The following is a 19,279-nucleotide window of genomic DNA, read 5'->3' as shown; positions in this document are numbered from 1 at the left end:
CCAATCATATCGCACAATTAAGTGTCAAAATTGTTTATTTTGTCTTACTCCTCCTGTGATTGGACGATTAAGATTTGAACTGAAAAATGAGTCCTCCGATTCGTTAAAGCGTTTGTGTGCTAAATTATAACAACACTAATGACTTTCTAATTCATAGCACATCTGTTGACGACCTCCGTGGTCGAGTGGTGTGTACACTGGTTTTCATGGGTACGTCACTCTGAGGTCCCGGGTTCGATTCCCGGCCGAGTCAATGTAGATTACCATAAGTTTTCTATGTTGTCTTGGGTCTGGGTGTTTGTGGTACCTTCGTTACTTCTGATTTCCATAACACAAGTGCCTCAGCTGTTTACATTGGGATCAGAGTAATGTATGTGATGTTGTCCCATATTTATTATTTATTATCTTATGAATACAACAATTGTAATTTATGACATTAAAAAAATCCGCTCAGCTTATCCGGTTCTTCACAAGTCCGAGGTTTTTATTTCCGAACTGTAAATTTTTAACAATCAATAAGCATGTATCTTTATTTGAATAAAGATTTTTGTCTACGACGAAATTTTTTGTCATACATAAGAATATACGACTGATCAGCTAAATATGAAATAATATGTTTGATACTTTTAACTAATACTCATATTATTCCACTAAATGTACACTGCATACACAAATGGTTAAAATTATTTTTTATTGCTTAGGAAATTGTAGTTTTCGTCGTCATATTAGGTTAGGTTAGGTTATAAAGTTTGTAATGTTATGCTTGCCTATGTTCGTTCTTAGGGTTGATGCTTGCAAAATTCATCAAATTATGTTCTGCAGTATAAACGTGATATACAGACAGATAAACATAATACTTTCGCATATATTATGTATATTATCTATCATGGTATGGGCATGTAATTCGGAGGAATGAGGAACACATTGTGAGGAAGGCCTTGAGCATGGATGTGGATGGATATAGAGGTAGAGGACGACCAAGGAAACGATGGATGGATTGTGTGAAAGACGATATGGCTAGAAAGAATGTTACTTGTGAGATGACGTCTGACAGAGAAGTATGGAAGGAGAAGACATGCTGTGCCGACCGCAAATAAAATTGGGATAAGGGCAGGGGGATGATGAATGATGATATTATGTTTATTTTGTTGTAAGACTTGATCGTTTCTTTGTTGTCATGCACAGATAACGAAGACGATAAAGAACATGATTGAATCAATGATATTGACGATCCAAGAGATGGGCGTGTACGGAGGCGCGTTGGGCATACTCGCGTACATCATTACTCTGGAGCGGAGCAAGCGTCGCGCGATCACTGAGGAAGAAGAACTGCTGTACACCATAGCCGTCACGCACTCCGTTGAGTATGTCATGTTTATTCTTACATGAGTCGTGATGGCCCAGTGGTTAGAACGCGTGCATCTTAACCGATGATTGCGGGTTCGAACCCAGGCAAGCACCGCTGATTCATGTGCTTAATTTGTCTTTATAATTCATCTCGTGCTCAGCGGTGAAGGTAAACATCGTGAGGTTTCGTCATGTGTATAATTTCATAGAAATTCTGCCACATGTGTATTCCGCCAACCCGCATTGGAACAGCGTGGTGGAATATGTTCCAAACCTTCTCCTTAAAGGGAGAGGAGGCCTTTAGCCCAGCAGTGGGAAATGTACAGGCTGTTACTTTACTTTATTCTTACAAGTGAGAAGTACAGCAACAGCCTGTAATCCCACTGCTGGGCTCAAACCTCCTCTCCCATTAAGGAGAGATTTTTGGAACACTTTACACCACGCTGCGCCAATCCGGGTTGATGGAATCCACATGTGCCAGAATTTCTATGAAATTATACACATGGTTTCCTCACCATGTTTTCCTTTACCGTCGAGTAAATTAAGCTCTTATGTATAGTGGTGCTTGCCACCGTTTGATCTCGCATTGGTCAAGATACACGCGTGCTAACCACTGAGCCATCTCAGCTCAAGTGTGGCTCGGGAAAGTTTCTATAGTAAAGTAAAACATTAATTTTCGTCAGTTTCCTCTTAAGTAGATACTAAAGTCTATTAAGAGGTTTAAATAGACTTTAGAGAAAGCATATCTGTACTAGATATTTCAAATTTTTCAGACGACTTTATATATAATTTGATAAAGAATTAAAGATATTTTGTTTTTTTTTTCTTTTGCATTTTTCAGAGCAAGGGCTGTTTTATTACAATCGATGGCAAACGATTCCGGCTTTAGTAAAATTGTTCGTCATTCATCAGAGAAAGTGTTGCAACTTTTGAATATATTAAAAGAATACAACCCGAAAACCTGTTTAACTGATGGTGGTAAGTTTTATTCATTAAACTCAATGAGTTAGGTAAACTGGCAAGTGTCACTTGATGGTAAGTGGTGACGACGATCCGCCATTGACACTGAAAGAAATATAAGTCGTCCTTGCATCCCATCAACTTTGGGCACTGAGATGTTATGTCTCTTATGCTTGTAGTTACAGTGATATTAAAATCTGAAAACAGTAATATAAAGTATTGTTTAACTATTATCCAGTACTGAAACGATAATATATAATTTAAATTAAACATTAATGTATAGTACGACACAACTTAGATGTAGCATTGGAAAATTCAATAAAATTGATTATTGCCGATTCACACAACCACTAGAAATAGCTTCAATAGGGAGCTATAGAGCTAATTAATTTTAATAATTGAAATTTATTTAAATTTAAGTAAGTGAGTAAGTAAGATTTTTGTACATTGGCCATTATTTTTAAGTAATTTTGTGGGAACTTAAAAAGAGCGACCTTTAATGCAAACTCGTTTATGTTCTAATACGAATTCCCGTCAGTGTACTTTCTTTTCATTTTATTTCGGCTGCTTTGAAATAAATTCCTACTTTTTATACATTTTTGTAAAACTAAGAAAACAGTTATGTTTTTAAAATAATCTGCAGAACAAGTTTTATAACGATTTTTTTTACTTTTTAAGGCATTTTTGAGGAAAAATTTTTAAAAAATTTTGAAATAAAATCGTTTTCCGCCTCGCATTTTAAAAATTTGGGCCGATAATTATTGTTTAACTATTGACAAATATCTAGTGTTTATTCGTTTCTATAAATTAGAAGAAAAAAATGGATTTTTCTTGATATTTTTATCTAAATAAATTTTTGAAATTGCATTTTTGACAAACTTTGAATAAAAGCTTAAAAAACGTGATAACTCAAAAATGGTTCACTTTTGGATCATGCATATGGGGGTTAAAATTATTGCAAATAGTCACCCCTATCACATCTTAACGGATATACGTCGAATTACCAATAACCCTGTATAAACTAATGTAACAATAACAAACATATTATGTAATGCTATGTTGAAAAAATTAAACTCATGAACTTGTTATGAATAATAGACAACCTATTTTTTTCCAGTGACGTATAAAGTAAATCTCAAGCGAGGTGCACTTTGCGGAATTATTTTAACCCAAAAAAGATATACGTGCAAAGTACTCTACAATCTTCTAAAGGATGTGAAGGAAACTAATCCTACTGAATTTGGTTTTCTGAAACACGACTACATCGTTGGGTTCAATATAAATCCTCTCACTAATACAAGGGAACAGCATTACACCAAAAAGCTGAGCCAACAAGCGCTTCTGAAATTCAAGAATGGGTAAGATAACAGATATTACTTGACGAATTTAGATTGGAATTTTCTTTCGAACAATTTCTATAATAAATATGAGACAATATTACATACATTACTGTGATCCCAATGTAAGTAACTAAAGCACTTGTGTTATGGAAATCAGAAGTAACGACGGTACCACAAACACCCAGACTTAAGACAACATAGAAAACTAATGGTAATCTACATCGACTCGGCCAGGAATCAAACCCGGGACCTCAGAGTGGCGTGCCCATGAAAACCGGTGCACACACCACACGACCATGGAGGTCGTCGTTAATTGCGTACGAAATATCGCGCTTTAGTGTGTTCACTTCAGTGGTCGGTCGTACAGGCCTCCTTGTGGTAAGAGGATACCACAATATTACCACCACCACAGTCATATATACATTTGTGGTATGATTTACTTGGTGGTAGGTAGGTAGGTACCACCCACTCATCAGAAATTCTACCGCCAAATAACAGTACTCAGTATTGTTGTGTTCCGGTTTGAAGGGTGAGTGAGCCAGTGTAACTACAGGCACAAGGGACATAACATCATAGTTCCCAAGGTTAGTGGCGCAGTGACGATGTAAGGAATAGTTAATATTTCTCACAGCGTCATTGTCTATGGGTGATGGTGACCACTTACCATCAGGTGGCCCATATGCTCGTCCGCCAACCTATACCATAAAAAAAAAGAACCCAACGCTGATTTTCAATGGTACCCTGGTGTCCTTGCAGCGACTTGAACTGCCTGATCTCGACGAGCGTGTTGGAGGAGGGCATGGATGTGCCGCAGTGCTCTTTGGTGCTGAAGTTCGATGTGCCGCTCGAGTACCGCTCCTACATACAGAGCAAGGGTAACTGCCGCTGCTACAAACCATTCGACACGGGTTTCACTCTAATTAAAATTTTATTTATTTATTTATTTATACTTCATTGTACACCACATGTTACACATTATAATATGTTACAATATTATATATAATATTGTAGAGTACAACGGGCGGTCTTATGGCTAAGTAGCCATTTCTTCCAGACAACCCAATAAGGAGAGAGGTTGTATGAAAGTTGGGTAGGTGGTGCTAAGTCGGTAATATACATATATTGCATACAAATATCTACATGTAAATACTCATACAATGTACATATAATATATATATACATACACATACATACACATACACACACACATATACATATGTAAACATATACATATCAATATTATAGACTAATAAATAATTATAACTAAAATAATAAATAAGCACTAATATAAATCGTCTCTAATTTTCCTCTAATTGGGAGGGTTCAATTATGACGTAATGTAATTTTTGAAGATTTTTGACCTCCTATCCTACCCTTGTAACTCACCATAACATTTTCCTGTTCTCACCTCCACCTCTACAACAACAACAACAACAGCCTGTAAATTCCCAATGCTGGGCTAAAAGCCTCCTCTCACTTTGAGGAGAAGGTTTGGAACATATTCCACCGCGCTGTTCCAATTGGTGGAATACACATGTGGCGGAATTTCTATGAAATTTGACACATGCAGGTGACGTCACGATGTTTTCCTTCACCGCTGAGCACGAGATGAATTATAAAGACAAATTAAGCACATGTATCAGCGGTGCTTGCCTGAGTTTGAACCCGCTATCATCGGTTATGATTCACGCGTTCCACTGGGCCATCTCGACTCCATCTCTAAACGTTACGTAAAACTTAAGTCATCATTTTTACCCTAAAGTCGCTAAATTATGTTATAGTTATTATCTTCGGTATAGTTTTAATCAACTTAGCGTTAATAATACTAAATAGAAAAATATATTTAGACTTATACAATCGAGGGATTCCTCGTAATGCGTATAAACGTATAGTTGCCAATTTCGGAGTGTTGCTAGGCTTATTAGCGAGAGGCTATTAACGAGATGGTACAATTATACGGACTGTGACGCACTTGATAGACACTCTGTTTTACATATGCAATGTTTCGGCTTTTATACACGATATATGCCAAAGAATATGAGATATACAAATGTGAAATATTTTAGTCATAGAATATGTAACTTTACTGACTGTTTACTTAATACCTATGTGCATGTACGGCACAGGAGCTTTGATTCCCTATTTTTTTATTAAAAAAAAACAACAAATCACGTCACTAATCGTAACGTTTTACGAGACACCATCTCTTCCTAAATTGCGTGACGTAATACTTCAACGCCTCTTATGCCGTATGTCTTTCGCTTCCAAAATTCGATTCTAATTAGTCGAGTCACGTAAAATTTGATTTGAAAAAAGTTGATTTATCATATATCAATTGACTTGGTGGTAGGGCTTTCTGCGAGCCCGACTTGGTGGGTACCACCCAGTCATCAGACATTTCATTGCCAAACAGCAATTCTTAGCGTGGTTTTGTATCCCTTTCGCCCATCTACTCCATACTAAACTCGAAATTAATTTACACGTTTCCTTGACATATGACATATTTTTCAATACAAGACGATAAAAAACTGTGGAAATAGTACGTGTTAACTTTCAGACAGGATATATTACACACATATTTATTTATACTACTGACTTTTTTGCCGGAAATGACGCTTCAAAAGTACTTCTTAAAACCTAATTGAATAAAGTATATTTTGATTTGATTTGATCGCCGAAATTCCCAATTGCGTTACCCAATCCATCTCTTCGGGAAAGTAAAGTAACCAACAAAATGTGATACAAAAATAATGTTTCCTTTAAATAAAACTAGTTATTACGGATTTTAATCGCGTATATAAATTATTTTGGACATCCCGACGTTTCGAGCACTTTACAGCGTTCGTGGTCAGACTATAGACAGACAGACAGTCTACTAATATACGCGGTTAAATTCCGTAATAACTAATTTTATTTAAATGTGTAATAATCGCGAAAATTTAAGACAACATATAATGTTTCCTTTTTTCATTTTAGGACGCGCTAGAAGCAAGGATTCCAGTTTCGTGCTGTTTGTGGACGAAGCGAACAGAATTAAATTTCAACAACAATATTTAGAGTTTCAAAAGATTGAACAGTATATCGTCGATGTAAGTCGATTTCTGTTTAAGTCTAGCTATATACAGCGTACTGCGTCTAATATTAGCTACGTCGATTTAAAATATGAATCTATACCTCTTTTTGTGTCTACGAGTTACAATATTTATATAAACGAATTACTCTACAAGTCAAGACCTGCGTGCTCTGTTTGTAGAGATTATTAAAAACGAGATATTTATCATGTTTTTATTTTTATTGGTGGAGTTCAATATTTCGACATTATCTCCGAATGTCTCGTTCACGAGACTGAAGTTTGCGGGTAGATGTCGATAATATTAGAAGTGTCCGTATCGGACTACCGTCGTTCTAACAATGTGCCACCAACCTTGGGAACTAAGATGTTATGTCCCTTGTGCCTGTAGTTACACTGGCTCACTCACCCTTCAAACCGGAACACAACAATACTGAGTACTGTTATTTGGCGGTAGAATAACTGATGAGTGGTGGTATCTATCCAGACGGGCTTGCACAAAGCCCTTCCACCAAGTAAAGTAAGCTCAATCAATTAAAATATATATATATGGTAAATATCCCGTTCTTAATAACTGAAATAATAATAATAATAACCATGCTAATTTAAAATCCTATTTGTAGAAGTTGTATAGAGTTGGGACACAGCTAATCTTGAGACTTGGAGCATGGATCAGTTACTGGGTTATTACTTGATGATATGACATACTATTGCAGATGCTTTACGGAAAATCATCAATCAGAAGCGCTCCCACCGAGGACGACATTCAAGAGAATCTCTACGATGTCGACGACGTGCCGCCGTTCATCACTAAACACGGAGGTGAGTCGATTCCACTGGCAACTCACTGGCATCTCACAAAGGCAATCTCATTTCCAATGGGAGTTGTCGGCACAACAATGCCAAAGTAAAGTAGCAGCCTGTAAGTTACCCACTGCTGAGCTAAGGCCACCTTCTATTAAGGAGAGAGTTCGGAATTAATTCCACCACGCTGTTCCAATGCGGGTTGGTGGAATACACATGTGGCAGAACTTCTATGAAATTTGTCACATGCAGGTTTCCTCACGATGTTTTCCTTCATCGCCGAGCACGAGATGAATTATAAACACAAATTAAGCACATATATATAGTGGTTCTTGCTTGGGTTTCAACCCGCAATTATCGGTTAAGATGCAGGCGTTCTGACCACTGGGTCATCTCGGCTCCTCCAGCAATGCCTCACACTGCCAATTCCCAGGCTCAAAACCAACCCAGGGACCCCATACCTAAGCCACGGAAGTATCGGTGTCTAGTATAACGTTTTTTTTCTAAAATACTATGACACATTTTTTATAATAGCACTAGACTACAGTATTGATAACTCTATCGATCTATAGCTTTCGTAACATATTTCCCGTCGACAAGAATACTCGATACACTTTAATTGGTGACTTCACTTCTGGCTCACACGAGCAGTAGGCAGTAGGCTAATTAGTTGACAGGAAAAATGTTCCTTTTTTATTCTGTTTTTTTTTTAAATAAATAGTTTAAGATATAGAACGTTTTATTTGCGCCTCTCGGGCACGCTCATTATAATCACTACATAGTATAAAACAAAGTCGCATTCTCTGTTCCCTTAGTGTGCTTAAATCTTTAAAACTACGCAACGAATTCTTATGCGTTTTTTTTTTTAAATAGATAGTGTGATTGAAGGGGATAGTTTTTATATATAATACTTGGATAATATAGTAAAAAAACAATGATAATTTTAGAAGATTCTAATGTGATGTCAGATAATCAAATTCTGTATATTAGGTATCAGTATTGCACCCGTGCGAAGACGATTCGGGTCGCTAGTTCATTATAAAATAAAAATAAACACAACGGAATATGTTCCAAACCTTCTCCTCAAAGGGAGAGGAGGCCTTTAGCCCGGCAGTGGGAGTTTACAGGCTGTTGTTGTTATTGTTGTTGTTGTTGAAAAACAACGGATATGTTTCGTGATGCTCCAGCGCGCCTGTCGGGGGCGTCGGCGATAAGCCTGCTGGGACGTTACTGCTCCAGCCTGCCCAGCGACCACTTCACGGTTCTCTCGCCGCTGTGGATCCTCGAGAAGGTGCCCGCCGGCGGCTCCGAGCTGCCTCTCGTCACCGTCATCATGCCCATATCGTGCCCGCTCAAGGACCCCATACAGGTGTGACGACTTGACTCGTGTTGGCCTCAGTCGCTCTGTCTCTTTCTAACACGACATGTCAGAGGATAGCGTATCGCTCTGTCTCTTTCTAACACGACACGTCAGAGGATAGCGTATCGCTCTGTCTCTTTCTAACACGACACGTCAGAGGATAGCGTATCGCTCTGTCTCTTTCTAACACGACACGTCAGAGGGTAGCGTATCGCTCTGTCTCTTTCTAACACGACACGTCAGAGGATAGCGTATCGCTCTGTCTCTTTCTAACACGACACGTCAGAGGATAGCGTATCGCTCTGTCTCTTTCTAACACGACACGTCAGAGGATAGCGTATCGCTCTGTCTCTTTCTAACACGACACGTCAGAGGATAGCGTATCGCTCTGTCTCTTTCTAACACGACACGTCAGCGTCTATGAATTTTCTCGTGACTGATGTTTACTATAATAGTCCAAGATTTTTAGATATCCGCTCTGCATAAAATCCTTCTACGTGAGTTTTAGATTGGACTATGTCGGAGGGTGCCCCCCGAGTATAAATCCGAGTTTCTGTCGCCCGAAACCGCGAGCGTTAGTTAATTTTTTGTATAAAATTAGTAAAAAAAGTTTGTGCAAAAAGTTTTATATAAAATGTGTAGAAAATTTCATGCTCTCAACTTTAATTGAAACTTTTTTTTTCGTATCTCCAAAAATGATTGAGTTACTTTACAAAAACAAAAAAAATATTTATTTTTTTTACTTAAATATATCGGAAAGTATCAACAATAGGGGGAAACGTTTGGTATAAAAAGGTGGGAAATTTTGTTCTCTACAAAAAATATTTCTTCGGTTTTTAAGGTAAAACTTACCGTTTCCGAGATGTATGCAAAAAATCGTTTTCCAAGATGGCGGCTAACGCTCGCGGTTTCGGACGACAGAAACTCGGTTTTATACTTGGGGGGCATCCAATCGAAAAATCACGTAGAAGGATTTTATGCAGAGCGGACCGATTTTTGGTGCTAAAATTCCTGGACTATAACTCATATACACGGGCAAGGCTAAATTATCAACCATTCCTCACATTATAAACAAATCACCAACATAAAAAACTAAAATGTAATGTTCTTTGCATATAAATATCATTCGCTCATTCACCGGTCAAACCGGAACACAACAATACTATCATCCATTATCCTGATTATGAATAAATGAATTATACTTTATTGCAGACCACAAACAAAAAAAAAACAAGTAACATACCTAAGTTACGAAATAAAGCGTTTACTGTTATAGGGAAAGCCTTCAGCGAGTCTGCGTTCGGCCAAGCGCTCAGCGGCGCTGGCCGCGTGCGTCAAGCTGTACGAAGCGGGCGAACTGGACGAGTTCACTTTGCTGCCGCGACAGCACGGGTACGTACATACTGTTTTAAACGTATAGTAAGACACAAATTAGATGTAGCATCGGAAAATGCAATGGAATGAAAATAAAACCGATTACTGCCGATTTACACAACCAATAGAAATAGCTTCCTATCGCGCCATTCGACGCTATTCGTCGCTATAGGTTCACGCGTCAGAGAAAGCAAGTGCATGTAAATCGACGCGTCAAATTGACGAGTATATTAGGTCATATGATATTACAAGTTATTACGTTTGTGCAAAGATCATATTCGCATGAGAAATAAATATTGATAATTTGGAATGGCGTACTCAATTCGGATGTGATCGGTTTTACGAATTTTGCCGATGCGACATCTAAGTTGTGTCGTACTATACGTACATACTGTTTTAAACGTACCTTACATTCCACTATAGTCTGTTCGCGTTAAGAATGCAGTGAGTTGTCATTGTTTACCGCCCTGACTCCGCCCCCTTTGACCAATCAAATATTTTCAAATTACAAAGTCAAGTTCACATTTAATAAATTTTTAACTGATATTTTTATAATTTATATTTAATTTATTCAATCTGTACACGTAATAATTAATGTAACCAATAGCTACTAGATGACGTTATGGCAAAATATGTAAATTTCTACATCGCGATGGCAAGATTCAAAAACGATTGTATATAGTGTTAAGAATTTTGTTGATTAAACACACCCATTCGATTTTTTACTTTAAAGTGTATTTTTTAAATTTAATTATACCTAGTCTTTAAAACAAATATAATTTGTTGAAATTTTAACACAAATATGCATACATCTTTACCCTGCTGTTAAAAAACATTTGATTGGTCAGGGGGCGGAGTAAAGCCGGTAAACAATGACAACTCACTGCATTCTTAACGCGAACAGATTATAGTCTAGTTTTACTTGTCATAAAGTAAGTAGAAAAGTAACAGCCTGTACATTTCCCACTGCTGAGATAACGCCTCCTCTTCCATTAAGGAGAGGCTTTGGAACATATTCCACCACGCTGTTCCAATGCGGGTTGGTGGAATGCACATGTGGCAGAATTTCGATGACATTATACACATGCAGGTTTCCTCGCGATGTTTTCCTTCACCGCCGAGCACGAGATGAATTATAAACACAAATTAAGCACATATATATAGTGGTGCTTGCCTGGGTTTGAACCCGCAATCATCGGTTGAGATGCACGCGTTCTAACCACTGGGCCATCTCAGCTCCTTACTTGTCATGTTTTCGACAAACAAAGAAGACTATGTCCTTGTAGTATTTCAGTCGAAATTGTTTTCTATTTTATCCCCTTAAGATTGGAATTTATCAATATCTTAGCGGATGCCTACGTCATAACACCTACCTGCGTGCCAAGTTTCAGCCCCATCCGTCCAGCGGTATGGGCTGTGTTGATAGATCACTATGTCAGTCAGTCAGTCACCTTTAAGTTATTTACATTTTTTTTTTATTTACAACAAGCACACTTACAACATACATATTGAACATTTACAGTTAAAGTGACTATATTAAAACATCAGATATGTACGTCAATGACAAGTGTACATAACATTTACTAACTATAAACAGTGCACAATTAAAAGTTTACATATTAATTTAAAGATAAAATAAAAATATTACGTAAAAATCACAAAATAAAATAAAAAATATTACTATATAAACTTAGGAAAACTTTAACTTAGAAAAAAAATAGTCAATAATTTTTTGTTAAAATACATAAAATGAATCACTAAATAGGTCTAGACTTGGTAATTTTTGGAAGTGTCATTATAAAATTTTGCTAATTGCACTACGGGAGACTGGGATCCAAGATTAGTTTTAACGCGCGGGATGTGAAATGTGTTCGGGATAGAATTCCTTGGGCATTTATAAGGAACATTTAGAAGGAAGCGTTCGACTAGTTCGTCACTGTACTGTAATATCACCATTAAGTATTTTATGTAAGAAGCAGAGACCCTGCACGCATCGTCTGTCACGAAGAGACAGCATTTTGAAATGCAGAAGCCTTCGAACATATGGTTGTCTATGCGAGAACTCATTTGAATGGAATGCAAGATGCCTAGTGAAGTTGCGCTGAATACTCTCAACAATAATAGTATAAATGGGATTCCACACACTACAAGCATATTCCAATTGACTACGCACAAAAGCATTGTACAGCAAGATCTTGGTAGTTACGGAAAACCCTTTTGTGTTACGTTTTATAAAACCTAATGTTTTAGCTGCTTTACCAATAATACTAGTAATATTAGAAACAAACTTTAATTGGCTATCCACCATGACACCAAGATCTCTAATCTCAGTTATTTTTTACAATTTTGCGTCGCCAATAGAATAACCTGACACAAGTGGTTTTTTTTTTCGAGAAAATCTGACATGAAAACATTTATTGATGTTGAGAGTCATAAAATTTGTTTTGCACCATTTATAAATTCTATCTACATCGTCCTAAATTATCTTAACATCTGACTGACTACCAACCCTTCTATATATCTTTAAATCATCAGCAAATAAAGAGATTTTACATGATTTTACGTGGCTTGTGACATCATTAATAAATAATAAAAACAAAAGAGGACCCAAGTGAGAACCTTGTGGTACACCCGATGTGGTAAAATAAGCATCAGAATGAAAACCATTGACCGCTACCACCTGTGATCTATAAGACAGATACGACATGAACCATTTTAGGAGAGAGCCCGAAACACCACACCGACTTAGTTTTTCAAGAAGTAACGGATGACTAACCTTGCTAGGTCTGAGACAAAATTTACAAGATTGGTTTGAACCGAAAAACCGTTTCTAAACCCATGTTGGTCATTTGATATAAATTTATTTAGATGATTATAGATTATGGGGTAAAGAAGACTTTCAAAGAGCTTAGAAAAACAAGACAGAATAGATATTGGTCGATAATTTTTAATATTTGTTAAATCACCCTTTTTATACACCTTACAACTTCGGTCTGCTACTGAAAACTTTTTGACTGGAAACGCAACAATATTGACTTTAGTTGAGCGGGTCCAGAGTCTCGGGTTCTGAAGCCTTATTTTCCACTAGACTTCTAATACTGGAATTATTTCCGGTCGTGTCGAATATCCCATCGATTGATAACCAGACCAGACTAATTAATTGGCTGGTCTCACCTGAGATCGGCTGCCATGATAGAAAACGGTCTATCGAGGCAGTTACGACGAACTAGATTACATCTTAAATTACCAAGTGCTTTAACTATTGCTATTGATTTCAATTAATTATCTGTTGTTCTTGTTCTTCTTCTATATGTTCTCACTTAGCTTCAGTTTGTTTGGGGATATGTGTTATGACAAATAATGGTATGCGTTATTTAAGTTGGTCAATTTGAAGTTAGGCTATCTACTAGGATATATACTAGGATAGTCTTACGCAGTCGTATATCATAGTAGTTACTTGATGGTAGAGCTTTGTGCAAGCCCGTCTGGGTAGGTACCACCCACAAATCAGATATTCTACCGCCAAATAACAGTACTCAGTATTTTTGTGTTCCGATTTGAAAGGGGGGTGAGCCAGTGTAACTACAGGCACAAGGGACATGACATCTTAGTTCCCAAGGTTGGTGGCACATAGGCGATGTAAGGAATTGTTATATTTCTTACAGCGTCATTGTCTATGGGTGATGGTGATCACTTACCATTAGGTGGCCCATATGCTCGTCCGCCAGACTATATCATAATAAAAACGTAAATTCACTTATATACCGGACTTATACACCCAGAGTCCCTCGAGACTATTTTCCAACTGGCCAATTTGTTATATATAAGTTAACTGGAATTGTATATCTTAATATAATTCACCCTGTGTATCATTTGACAGAAAAACCGATTTTAACTCGAATGAAGTTAAAGTATGTTTCCCTAATTGGCGCGATGAGAAGGATGAGGACTCGAATGACATACCGAAGCCAGGAACCAAGAGCAGAGTACGGAAACATAAAAAAATGGTGAGTATCCATACATAAATATATAATTTAACAACTATAATAAATAAAGCTGCCAGCGGTTCGGAAAGTAGATTCTATCGACAAGTACCGGCAAGAAACTCAGTAGTTACTCTTTTTAAACATTTAAAAGTACAAACTTATGTTAGTTATTATTATTTATATTCCACGCTTATTTATCCTCTGTATAATCTTTTATTGAATAATATGGCTTCTTTACCAATGTATTTTTTTACAAATGATTTGAGTTTATGAAATGGAAAAGTTAAATGTCTGTGGAATTTTATTATAGAAACGTATGCTTTGCCCAAAGAAGGATTTATGGGCTTTGTGCAGTTAGAAGCCGTTATAAGCTTGTATACATACAATGAATACAATATGATTTAGGTTTTCGTCGTGATGTTTTTATCAAATTGGGTACACTTGCAGTTTCGTCATAACATGCTTACAACAATAGGCTATTTGACTGTTTTTTAAAATCAATTTTGTACTATTTAGTAGAGGTTAAGGAACCCAGTTAAATTTGTTTTTTTTATTACTAGTACTTATTTGCCGAAAAATTCCATATTTAAATAGCGCGTGAAAACGCTACTTGGACAATATGGCGCTGCAATGGGGTCGGTGACGTCACTTGCCTGTATTTTAATCTGTGACACATACAGTAGGCAAGTAAGGTTAACAAGCAACAAAACAAGTGACTTCATCATAAGCCCGACCAAACAGGAGCGTTTTGTGTCACGTGACAAACCTTTAAAAAATGCACTTTTATTTATGGATTTTTGAAAAAAATAAGTATTATTTTCAACTTTTGTTAATAAATGACCATTTTTAATATATACTGATTACAATAATTGATACTTTATTTTTCGAATTGTCAAATAGCCTATTGATTTACGATGATGGAATTAGCCCAATATCACAGATAGTATTTTAACTCGACCGATTAAAGCCATATCAGCTGTTGGTTTAATCTACCACGTGAGCCGGCTATAGTAATCTAAATCGTTTTTGTTACAGTATCCCAAGTGCCTAAACGGTCCCGTATCGTTGAAGTGTAAGCAGACGTTCTACTTACACGTTATAAATCTGAAAACAGCCTTCGAGGAGCCGAAGGACTCTCGCGACCGCGCTCTGTACAGACTGCTGCAGACTAGGGACGGCTACGGGTTCCTAACGCTGCAGCCGCTGCCGTCCCTGTGCGCCTTCCCGATGTACCTCACCGTTGGCGAGGTCAGCACGAAGCTCGACGTCAATTATGCGAAGATCGTCCTGGATTCCACGCTATTCGCACTCGTCAAACAGTGAGTTTGATATATATATGTATAGTACGACACAACTTAGATGTGGCATCGGCATTTCAATAAAACCGATTACTGACGATTTATGCAACCAACAGAAATAGCTCCCTATCGCGACATTCGACGCTATAGATTCTCGCGTCAGTTCAACCCGAGAAAGTATGTAAATCGACGTGTCAAATTGACGAGTATATTTGGTCATGTGATATTACAAGTTTTTACGTTTGTGTAACGGTAATATTCACATAAGAAATAGATATTGATAAATTAGGAGAGCGTACTTAACTCGGATGTGATCGGTTTTACGAATTTTGCCGATGCTACATCTAAGTTGTGTCGTATATCCTATAAACTTAGTGTTAACACTTGAGTGTTCGCATTCGAGTCGTAACAGGGCGCCTCAGTAAACGTCCAAACGCAAGATAATTTTTTAATGACAGAAATTTCAGTTGATTTCAGTTGTAGTTTAAATGTCATTTTATGAAACGTCTACTAGATGAGTCATAAAATGATGAGGGATGTCATAAAAAAACTGCCCACTTCAGTTTTAATAGTAATCATAATTTTTTTTTATATTTTCAGATTTCATCTGTTCGTTTTCGACCAAGTCCTAGAAGTTGCGAAGAAATTCGTCATATTTGATGGAAAAATTAACAATCTGTATGTTGTACCGATAACAGACAAAGGGGAGGGCTACGACATAGACTGGACGGTGATGCAGACTTACAACGAGATACGCCCGGTCGCGGTGCCGACCGTGAAGGTGAGATACGTTTCGAGAATCTACACGAATACTATATCTGAATTAAATGTTAAAAAAGAGTAACTACTGAGTTTCTTGCCGGTTCTTCTCGGAAGAATCTACTTTCCGAACCGGTGGTAGCTTCACTTAATTGTAAAATGACGATTCAAAAGTGCTTATAAAAGCCTACTTGAATAAAGTTTATTTTGATTTTGATTTTGAATAGAGAGTATTCTTATATAGTTTAGTACACTTCATGATACAAATTTTCGTTATGACAATCTCCCACGACTGCAAAAAATCCTGTGCCAGTATATTTAAACTGCTGACATTATTTAAATCATTATCATGACATGGTATAAGAAAAGTGGCTTGCCGCTATCTCCCTATGTATGCTTAGATCTTTAACATTACGCTACGGATTTTGAAGCGATCTTGTTCAATAGGTATAGCGATTCAAAAGGAAGGTATTATACATACGTATAATACACGCACAGTATATTATTATGAAAAACTGTGAACATTGTAAGACAGTCTAGTATGTATCGCTAGTAAATAATATTGGAACGATACGGGATTTCAAGCCAGTCCTTACGACGTCGACCTTAAATGTATTCATTATACATTGTCTAAGTTTGTCTCTTAAACATAAGTAAGTTAACTACACCAAACACGCAATGCGCGGTTCATCATTAGTGTTTAGATCATGTTAACTATGCGAGATATTTGACAATGCTGATGCTGATATTTGTGGGCAGAGGGAATCTGCTAAGAGGTTTGTACGAGCGCGGCATGAGGGTTGATTTTCATTTACAGGAAAGAATGTCTCTGAATGTCACGAGAGAGACCTACCTCAATTCAGTCGTTACCCCTTGGTACAGAGGAAGCATTCTACCCGACAGGTATGATGTTTATTATTTACTTTGTCGTTTATTCAAAGAGGTATTATTAAAGTTTTAGCCAATCATACTATCTAAATTTTTCTAAAGACACTCTTTGTGTTTCTTTGCTCGTAATAATAGTATTTTATGTAGTGTGATTGCAAGCAAAGCTGCACACTATTCTTTCTGAAAGTCACTCTACTTGTTAATTCCCTACGATGTAATTTAATCGCGCATGAAAAATCGTTGCTCCATCACACTAATACCATTCGGTGTAAATTGGGTGTTCTCTGCTTACATAGCTCCTAATATAATAATGTATAATTAATCATATCCCCGCCGTCTCGCAGGTACATAGTGTCCGACGTACTGGAGTACATGACGCCGCGGTCTCGCTTCGACTGCGACACCTTTGAAACATTCGAAGACTACTACCTGATCAAGTACAACCTGGAACTCTTCGGGAGCAAAGACCAGCCCCTACTCGAGGTAACCGAGAGCCGCTCGCCTTGTGAGGAACATTTTTAATTGGGGCACTCATACGTGCAACACATATGCGAAGTCATGATCTCCTTTACAACGACAAAGTCTCAGGAGCCCCCCTCTTCAATATTTGAGTGTGCGCATGGCGTGCCTGCTGCGCGCTGAGGGTGTGTGTGTGTGTGTGCGCAGGTGCGCAACATCAGCTCGCGCATGGCGTGCCTGCTGCGCGCTGAGGGTGTGTGTGTGTGTGTGTGTGCGCAGGTGCGCAACATCAGCTCGCGCATGGCGTGCCTGCTGCGCGCTGAGGGTGTGTGTGTGTGTGTGTGCGCAGGTGCGCAACATCAGCTCGCGCATGGCGTGCCTGCTGCGCGCTGAGGGTGTGTGTGTGTGTGTGTGTGCGCAGGTGCGCAACATCAGCTCGCGCATGGCGTGCCTGCTGCGCGCTGAGGGTGTGTGTGTGTGTGTGTGTGCGCAGGTGCGCAACATCAGCTCGCGCATGGCGTGCCTGCTGCGCGCTGAGGGTGTGTGTGTGTGTGTGTGCGCAGGTGCGCAACATCAGCTCGCGCATGGCGTGCCTGCTGCGCGCTGAGGGTGTGTGTGTGTGTGTGCGTAGGTGCGCAACATCAGCTCGCGCATGGCGTGCCTGCTGCGCGCTGAGGGTGTGTGTGTGTGTGTGTGTGCGCAGGTGCGCAACATCAGCTCGCGCATGGCGTGCCTGCTGCGCGCTGAGGGTGTGTGTGTGTGTGTGTGCGCAGGTGCGCAACATCAGCTCGCGCATGGCGTGCCTGCTGCGCGCTGAGGGTGTGTGTGTGTGTGTGCGTAGGTGCGCAACATCAGCTCGCGCATGGCGTGCCTGCTGCGCGCTGAGGGTGTGTGTGTGTGTGTGTGTGCGCAGGTGCGCAACATCAGCTCGCGCATGGCGTGCCTGCTGCGCGCTGAGGGTGTGTGTGTGTGTGTGTAGGTGCGCAACATCAGCTCGCGCATGGCGTGCCTGCTGCGCGCTGAGGGTGTGTGTGTGTGTGTGTAGGTGCGCAACATCAGCTCGCGCATGGCGTGCCTGCTGCGCGCTGAGGGTGTGTGTGTGTGTGTGTGTGCGCAGGTGCGCAACATCAGCTCGCGCATGGCGTGCCTGCTGCGCGCTGAGGGTGTGTGTGTGTGTGTGTGCGCAGGTGCGCAACATCAGCTCGCGCATGGCGTGCCTGCTGCGCGCTGAGGGTGTGTGTGTGTGTGTGTGCGCAGGTGCGCAACATCAGCTCGCGCATGGCGTGCCTGCTGCGCGCTGAGGGTGTGTGTGTGTGTGTGTAGGTGCGCAACATCAGCTCGCGCATGGCGTGCCTGCTGCGCGCTGAGGGTGTGTGTGTGTGTGTGTAGGTGCGCAACATCAGCTCGCGCATGGCGTGCCTGCTGCGCGCTGAGGGTGTGTGTGTGTGTGTGTAGGTGCGCAACATCAGCTCGCGCATGGCGTGCCTGCTGCGCGCTGAGGGTGTGTGTGTGTGTGTGTAGGTGCGCAACATCAGCTCGCGCATGGCGTGCCTGCTGCGCGCTGAGGGTGTGTGTGTGTGTGTGTAGGTGCGCAACATCAGCTCGCGCATGGCGTGCCTGCTGCGCGCTGAGGG

General features: G+C 39.4%; 1 protein-coding gene across 1 annotated transcript in view; it reads left to right on the top strand.

The window, feature by feature from the left end:
• Positions 1–19,279, top strand: part of LOC124543659 (endoribonuclease Dicer) — a 66,783-nt gene that overhangs the window by 15,149 nt on the left and 32,355 nt on the right. Inside the window, exons 7-19 of the mRNA XM_047121918.1 lie at positions 1,186–1,364; positions 2,189–2,325; positions 3,425–3,665; positions 4,404–4,522; positions 6,624–6,736; positions 7,434–7,539; positions 8,709–8,890; positions 10,158–10,273; positions 14,136–14,262; positions 15,277–15,560; positions 16,140–16,320; positions 17,116–17,201; positions 17,531–17,669. Coding sequence (XP_046977874.1) covers positions 1,186–1,364; positions 2,189–2,325; positions 3,425–3,665; positions 4,404–4,522; positions 6,624–6,736; positions 7,434–7,539; positions 8,709–8,890; positions 10,158–10,273; positions 14,136–14,262; positions 15,277–15,560; positions 16,140–16,320; positions 17,116–17,201; positions 17,531–17,669 — 2,010 coding nt within the window. The remainder of the gene's footprint in view (positions 1–1,185; positions 1,365–2,188; positions 2,326–3,424; positions 3,666–4,403; positions 4,523–6,623; positions 6,737–7,433; positions 7,540–8,708; positions 8,891–10,157; positions 10,274–14,135; positions 14,263–15,276; positions 15,561–16,139; positions 16,321–17,115; positions 17,202–17,530; positions 17,670–19,279) is intronic.

Source organism: Vanessa cardui, chromosome 3 (assembly GCF_905220365.1).
Source record: "Vanessa cardui chromosome 3, ilVanCard2.1, whole genome shotgun sequence".
NCBI classification, from domain to species: Eukaryota; Metazoa; Arthropoda; class Insecta; order Lepidoptera; family Nymphalidae; genus Vanessa; species Vanessa cardui.
This window is presented reverse-complemented; position numbering and strand designations above follow the sequence as displayed.